Source organism: Octopus bimaculoides, chromosome 1 (genome assembly GCF_001194135.2).
Source record: "Octopus bimaculoides isolate UCB-OBI-ISO-001 chromosome 1, ASM119413v2, whole genome shotgun sequence".
Taxonomy (NCBI): Eukaryota; Metazoa; Mollusca; class Cephalopoda; order Octopoda; family Octopodidae; genus Octopus; species Octopus bimaculoides.
Genome location: NC_068981.1, coordinates 90,184,689 through 90,193,117, shown reverse-complemented (window position 1 = coordinate 90,193,117; position 8,429 = coordinate 90,184,689). Strand labels below are relative to the sequence as shown.

General features: G+C 35.6%; 1 protein-coding gene and 1 pseudogene across 3 annotated transcripts in view; both read left to right on the top strand.

Moving 5' to 3' along the window:
• The window catches only part of LOC106874238 (fatty acid synthase), a 90,805-nt gene that overhangs the window by 30,806 nt on the left and 51,570 nt on the right, over positions 1-8,429 (top strand). For all 3 annotated transcript variants that reach the window (XM_014921893.2, XM_052968171.1, XM_014921894.2), the window contains exons 2-4: positions 3,117-3,336; positions 4,332-4,484; positions 5,737-5,910. In XM_014921893.2, coding sequence (XP_014777379.1) covers positions 3,126-3,336; positions 4,332-4,484; positions 5,737-5,910 — 538 coding nt within the window. In that variant the 5' untranslated portion in view covers positions 3,117-3,125. The remainder of the gene's footprint in view (positions 1-3,116; positions 3,337-4,331; positions 4,485-5,736; positions 5,911-8,429) is intronic.
• Positions 5,223-5,307, top strand: LOC128250149 (U6 spliceosomal RNA; annotated as a pseudogene).

The window sequence follows — 8,429 nt, the reverse complement described above, 5'->3', positions numbered from 1 at the left end:
TATATATGGGAGAATGTATGAAAAAACAACAGACGAGGACAGGTGGTATAAACAACAAAAGGATGTATTAATATGATGCTCAGGAATACGGAAAGTCTTTAACGTTTCGAGCTACGCTCTTCAACAGAAAGACACGGAGAAAAAAAATTGAATAGTGTTCGGTCAACGGTCAATCATAGCTATATATATGCATGTGCACACAATGAGCTTCTTTCAATTTCTGTCTACCAAATCCACTCAGGCTATAGTAGAATTCACTTACCCAAGGTGCCATGCAGTGGGACTAAATCCGGAGCCATGTGGTTGGGAACCAAGCTTCTTACCACACAGCTACTTCTGTACCTTAAATTATGATCAGTTGTCTTTTATCTATACTTCTTACATTTCTCAACTGGCTCTATTATTTTACTTTACAAAAGAGACTAAATATCTACTAAATTAGTTCAGTTTCTTCATAGAACATTTGAGAGAAATTAATTCCCGTCTTTTTTTTTATATATTGTGCCTTTTTTATTCTTATACAAAACCATGACAAAACAACTAGCTTTAATCCTTTAGCATTTAAACTGGCTACATCCAACCACAATATTTTACCTGTTTTATGTTCAAACCGGCCAGATCTGATTTCTCACACTGTCATTCTAAATAGTTAAGTTGCCTCATCAAAATCTCATAGCTCTAATATAATGCATGATTAATTCAAAACAATGTGAATAAAAAAAGCATTACCTTTGACAGAATAATCTGAATGATAAAGGGTTAATTATGAATAATTATTGCTAAACATGTTTAAGAAAACCGCGAAACTGGACATTTCGACAGATTCCAAGGTTTTTTTTTACATTTGAACATTATTGTATATAAGCAAATATATCTGGTGGTTTAAGCAACTTGTTTTTTCAGTCTTGCTTTTAGGCTTGGCAGTTTTTTCATATTGATTATTGTTGTTGGCACTCCGTCGCTTATGACGACGAGGGTTCCAGTTGATCCGATCATCGGAACAGCCTGCTCGTGAAATTAACGTGCAAGTGGCTGAGCACTCCACAGACCCGTGTACCCTTAACGTAGTTCTTGGGGAGAATCAGCATGACACAGTGTGACAAGGCTGACCCTTTGAATTACAGGCACAACCGAAACAGGAAGTAAAAGTGAGAGAAAGTTGTGGTGGAAGAGTACAGCAGGGTTCGCCACCATCCCCTGCCGGAGCCTCGTGGAGCTTTAGGTGTTTTCGCTCAATAAACACTCACAACGCCCAGTCTGGGAATCGAAACCGCGAGGCCGCTGCCCTAACCACTGGGCCATTGCGCCTTCACCATATTGATTATATAGCATTATTAAAGAAAGATATTGAACACTTCCTGGTGAGGGAGACTAACCAAATTTTAACACCAGTCTTAAAGATTTTAAAAATAAGGTCGCAGATTAAATTTTACTGCATGGCATTTTGGGTGTGTTTTAGCCTTGAGTTCATTCAAGCTTTATGAGTGAAATGGAAGTTATGGGATCCTATTGGACTAACCTATAAGAGTATTTATAGTTCAAATGGTCATCCCTGTCACAATACACCTTTTCATACTGAATCTGTACGAGGATTACATTAAGGTTATATGTCTGTGGAATACTCAACCACTATTGTTCAATATGTAGGGAAGTTCAATTGCTGATTGAGCAACTGGATTATTTCTTGTAGATACTGATGAAAATCTGTTTATAGACATAAACATTATTGAAAACTCTTATAGATAATAAACTTGAGTTTAAGAACACTTATCTATAAGTGATGTTTGTTGTATTTACTTTTATCTCAATCATCCCATTTGAAGTGTGTGTGTGTGTGTGTACTTCATGGGTAGACCAGTTGCTTTGTCATACAAATTTAATGTGAGATCTTGGGAGTGGTTTATAGAGGAAAAATAAAATAAAAATTATGCCTTGCAGTTTGAGAGGAATAGAATTCAGTCCTGTAAGGTTAAACGCTTATCAAATACAATGTTATCCTTTGTATAATTCTGAATTATATTTCTATTCATATTTGTTACCCTTTGCATAAATTCTTGAAAATAAGTATTATTAGCTACAAAACTTCATTTCTAGATACCAAACATGAACTTAATAGGAATGCATTCTAATAAACCATGTAAACCTGTCTACATTCTAAACAAAATTAGGGATCGTATTAGATCAGTGTTTAGATGGACTGTCCTAGCCATTTGATGTTTAAAAAAAAAAATCGTTTTTATAATTAAATATTAGGAATTGTATATAAAAAAAAAAATCAATATTTTGTGAATTATAGAAGTCTAACAAATTTATTGCAGATAAATTTTAATGAAATCTTATATGGGCCCTGGTTGAGAACTGCTGTATTAGACGGAACAAAAATTATGGCTACCCCAATAGAATTAAAATCCATATCATTAATACTTGGTTGTTATTACCATCATATTGCAGTTCTCATGGAAATTCACCTTACAACAGCATCTTTTTACCAATACATGTTAAGTTTTAAGATCATTGCTAGCACATGTACAGTTCATATTTCACTTATGTTATTTGATTTCACTAGAGTTGATTAAATTGCATAATCTCTTAGAATACTGAGAGCCATGTCACCTTTTACAAATCACTTGGATTATTTTAAAGGGACCTAAAGTGTAAAGTCTGGACTCCAGGGAAACAGAATGTTGTCTCTTGGGCTGCAAACTAATAAAATTATTTGCAGTTTAGTTTTTGATAAATTTGTTATCCTAAGATTGAATAGTTATTTCCTTTTTTTTATATTTTAAGTAGTGAAATGTGCTCAAATAAACAATAGGCTAGTATAAAGCTACAGGTGTAGGAAGTGGATTCTGTTGAGGCTCTATAACTCTTTCCTTCCCTAGGTTATAAAAATTAAAAATGGGTGAGAGGAAACCTTTCTTTCTCTTGGTCTTCACTTGCCATCCTCACTTTTATTGCAGTTGTTGATCTTAGTTAACATAATCATTATGGATTCTGTGAAAAAGTTTTATTTAGAAAAAATATATTGCAAAAATATGTGCCTAAAGAACATTTAATTTGAAAATATTAGTCTTGTACAATTTGAATAAATTCTATGGAATAATTTATATTTTCAGATTTAAAATATGCCTGCTCGAATGTTTGATAACCCTTCTGTAGGGGAAGGGACTAAAAATGGCCCAGTTAATGAAATCTCTGAATTTTACTGCTCTGATGAAGTCATTATTTCTGGTATATCTGGACGCCTTCCAGAATCCAACAACATTGCAGAATTCCGAGAAAATCTCATCAATTCTATTGATATGATCACAGAGGATGACCGACGATGGAAACCTGGTAAGTCCTCATTTAACATCCACTTTCCCATGCTTGCATGGGTTACACAGATCTTGCTGAGGCAGATTTTTTTTATGGCTGGATGCCCTTCCTGTTAACTCTGTTTCTAAGCAAGGTAATATATTTCACAGAAGACTGGAAAAAAATACAACCTTAATTGTATTGTAATGGTGGTCATTTATAATTATGCGCTGTCTAGACAAGGGGACATGAACATGTCAGTACATGCAACAGTTTTTTTCAGTTTCTGTTTCCCAAATCCATTCACAAGGCTTTGGTCAGCTTGAGGCTATAGTGGAAAACGCTTGTCCAAGGTGCTGCGCAGTGAAACAACCTGAGACCATGTGGTTAGCAAGCAATCTCTTTTGTCGCAGAACGACTACACCTAAATGTTATAAATTTTCTTTCTTAGTGTGAAGAAATATGATGTAATCTATGACACCTAGCGTTTCTGGATGGCTTTATAACTTCTAAAATTACAGAAGAATTCTCCAGTCGGCAGCTTGGCTGAAAGGGTAGAGCACTCCAACCGGATATTAGAAGAGGTGTAAGTTTGATCCTCATGGCTGGTTGCTGGCACATTTTTCTGTTGTTAAAAGGATTTTATCTTTTATATACATTGTTCTACTTGTTCTACAATACATTTCAACGCTTCATAAAAACAAATTTGTTTGTTTACATATGATGTAAAAAAAAAAAAAGACAAAATGACAGTGTTTTAAGAGCAAGAAGGTTGATTCATGATATTAATGATTTTCAGCCAGTAATGTGGTCTTTAATTTCTCAATTAGTGATTCTTTTAACTATAAACCATATCTAGATTGATTTTTGATAATTTGGTTATTTAATTTTATTTTGATAATTATATTAAGTAATATGCTGTGAATCCCTCCCCAGAAAATGTAGGCCTTTGCAAATTGCTGTATATAAATGAAACCCAGATAATACTAAGAACTATTAGAAAGGCTCACTTCATGCTTATTGTATTTTGCTAGGTCTGTATGACTTACCAAAACGTGCTGGAAAGCTAAAGGAACTGGATAAATTTGATGCTGCTTTCTTTGGGATTCCACCAAAACAAGCTGATGCCATGGAACCCCAATTGCGAATGCTTTTAGAAGTTTCCTATGAATCTCTTATAGATGCTGGTAAGTGTTTGCTCCCTGCTTTTTATATTTTTTTTTCTGTTATCCTTAAATTTTTTTTTTTATTTAAGTTCAAAATCAGTTATGCTCTCTGAGTTGTTTTACAGCTCAGCAAGCTTTCTGCAATACCAGTGAATACATATTATTGACATATTATTGTTTCTTGTATATTGAAACATGAATTTCATCTAAGCGAGTGACAAACCGGTGCATGCCATTAACAAGCCCCAAGTAGGACCAAATGCGTCTGTTCTTGTCAATGCTGTGATGATTTTTTTGCATCACTCTGGTATCATCATCATCGTTTAACGTCCGCTTTCCATGCTAGCATGGGTTGGACGATTTGACTGAGGACTGGTGAAACCGGATGGCAACACCAGGCTCCAGTCTAATTTGGCAGAGTTTCTACAGCTGGATGCCCTTCCTAACGCCAACCACTCAGAGAGTGTAGTGGGTGCTTTTACGTGTCACCCGCACGAAAACGGCCACGCTCGAAATGGTGTCTTTTATGTGCCACCCGCACAAGCCAGTCCAGGGGCACTGGCAACGATCTCACTCGAAAATCCTACGGGAGCCAGTCAGGCGGTACTGGCAACGGCCACGCTCAAAATGGTGCATCTCATGTGCCACCCGCACAAGAACCAGTCCAGGGGCACTGGCAACGATCTTACTTGGCTTGCCGGGTCTTCTCACGCACAGCACACTTCCAAAGGTCTCGGTCAGTCCAAAGGTGTGTGTATTGTACCGGCTTAGGCAGTACATATACTAAAATTGGAACGATACAGAGAAGGATGACATGCAAATTTGTGAAGTGTTCCATATTTTACAAAGGCTGTTAGCTGGCAGAGTTGTTAGTATGCTGAATGAAATGTTTAGCAGTATTTCTGTCATGTCTCAAGCTACTGTTATCTAGCACCTTCGGATGATCTCTGCTCAATCGCTACACTACGGCTACTCAACTGTCAGTCCACTCCTACCACGGTCAGACCACCTCTATTTATGTCTTGGTCGAGCCTACTTCTTCGCTTGGGGACTTCGACACAACAATTTCATCTGACTTTACGTTCTGTGTTCTAATTTCGCCAAGGTTGACTATGCCTTTTTATCCTTTTGGGGGTTGATAAATTAAGTACCAGTGAAACACTGGGGTGGATGTAATTGACTAGTCCCCTCCCCACAAATTTCAAGCCTTGTGCCTATAATAGAAAGGATTATCATCATTATTATTATAATGTACATGTAACTCTTATTTCAGGTATTGATCCATACTCCATACGAGGCTCCCGAACTGGTGTCTTTATTGGTGCCAGTGAATCAGAAGCACATCAAGCTTGGTCTGCTGATCCTGATGCAACTGTTGGGTACCACATGACTGGTTGTGCTCGTTCAATGTTTGCTAATCGACTATCATTCTATTTTGATTTCAAAGGTAAGAAACTGTTCTTTTTTTTTTTTTTTTTTTTTTTTTTTTTTTTTTTTTTTTGTTTTCTTAATCCAATTTCTTTTTCTAAAAGCTCCTAAACATTCCTTTTATTCATTTTGTACTTCAGTCATTATTTAATCCCTTCGATATCTGATATCAACCTGCCTGAAACTATCCCTGGTTCTACGATATAAACTTGTTTTAGAGGAATCTAAATGAAACTTTTCTATCAAAATTCCACATTAATTTTAATTCCAAAATTTAATTCCGAACTCCAGCTTGATAATGATTTAGTTGATTTAGTAAATTCTTCATAATTTTCAAAATTAATTTAAACAAAAGCCGGTGTATTTTAGTAGGAAACATAGTAACAGAAAGGATAAAGACTGTTTCCAAATCAAATGGAAAATGCTACTTCCCCTAATGTAAGAGATGAAATTGTAAATTAAATTTTTTATTTACTCATAGATTGAAATTTTTTTTTGTTTTGTTAATGTTTATCTTAATATCATTGTAGTTTTAAATTTTAGTTCTTATTTTGTCAGGCATTAGATAGGAACTGGTTATATTTAGCATCACTTTAATACCTACCAGAGTAATACAGCCCAGTATTCTAGTAATATTGGTTTCAAATGGCACAAGGCCAGCAATTTTGGGAGAGCAGTAAGTCGATTATATCAACCCTAATACGCAGCTGGTACTCATGTAAAACAACTGTATTTTGTAGTCATTATCTGTAATCTACTCTCAAAACACTTCAGTAGCTCTACTTTGCATTGCTTGCAAACTTAAATTTTCTGTAATCATTAAAGTGCAACAGCCTCCACAATAACCAGCCTTCAATTTGGTTTTCCGTTCGTAGGTTAATCGGAAATATAGATTGCCATACTACTCATAAACCTTCTTGGTAGGTCAATTATTTGGAAAAAAATACCACCAAAGCAACTTAAACCGTCCAAAGGACAGTTGTATTTGCTAGTACCATATATTTCAGAATATTTTGCTCAATTTTCTTGTAATAAATCTTTTGTACACTGTCAGAATTTTCTTGATTGCTTTTTATTGTATTTTTTTTTCTGTGAAGTTTATAAATACATTCAGAGTCAAGTGTTTTATTGATAAAACCATTTTTTCTTTCCCATTGATGTTCTTAAATATTGGAATTTCAATATTGAACTCTTCCTAATTGTTTGATTTGTTCGGCTATGAGAACTAGGTCATTGCATACAAGATTTCCCACACAACCTGTCTTGAACAATATCTGTTAAAGGCCAGAGGACTGAGAATAGTGCTTTGATGGATAATTAAATAAATTCCTCAATGAATTCATTGTTAACTCTTACTTTACTGACACACTTGAATGTAGCCTTCATAACTGTTACATGTGATACATCAATATCTCATGCTCTTTAGAGTGGTGGTCACAAAGAAAATGTTACTCTGTCAATCCTCTCTCAGGTCAGAGAATACTAAGTATAGTTAGCTGAGAAATTCTGTTGTCTCAATAAAAAGCTGTTGCTAGTTCTTTGTCCTCTCACAAACCCAAACTGTATCTTAAGCTAATTATCTCCCTTGTTAGAGGTGATATCTAATGTTTAAAAAAAAAATTGTCATTAGACTGTTGCCATGCTGGGATATTGCTTTGAGGAATTTTAGTTGAACTAATCAGGCTCAGTACTTGTTTTCTTTTTTAAGCCTGGTACTTATTCTGCCGGTCTCTTTTACTGGACCATTAAGTTACAGGGATGTAAACACAGTAACACCAGTTATCAAGCAGTGGTAGAAGAGGGCACACACACAATGGGTTTCTTTCAGTTTTAATTTTCCAAATCCACTCACAAGCCTTTGGTTGGCTTGAGGCTGTAGTAGAAGACACTTGCCCAAGGTGCCACACAGTGGGAGTAAACCCAGAAACCATGTGATTGGGAAGCTAAATTCTTACCACACCCACACCTGTGCCTATATCTTGATTTGATTTAAAATGCTTGATTGCTTTTGATGTAATAAGAGAAAATGTGTAGTCTACTTGTTTGTACAAAGTTTGTATCCATTCTATTGTCATTTAGTTTTTGGGTCATCTCAGTTTGCCTTTCATTTTTATTGTAGCTTTATTGATTCATTAACATTTGATGCAACACCATTTAATGCCCACTTTTCCATGCTTGCATAGATCAGACAGAATTTGCTGAGGTTTTTCTATGATTGGATATCCTTCGTGTTGCTACCCCGGTTGGATATCCTTCCCATCATAGACTGTGGCCATGCTGGGGCACTGCTTTGAAGAATTTTAGTCAAATGAATTGACACCAATACTTTTATTTTAAGCCTGGTATTTATTTAATTGGTTTCTTTGCTGAACCATTAAGTTATGGGGATGCAAACACACCAACACCAATTGTCAAACAGTAGTTAAGGACAAACACAGACATGACACACACACACACATACATACGACGACCTTTCAGTTTCTGTCTACCAAATCTACTCACAAAGCTTTGGTTGACCCGAGGCTATATATATATATA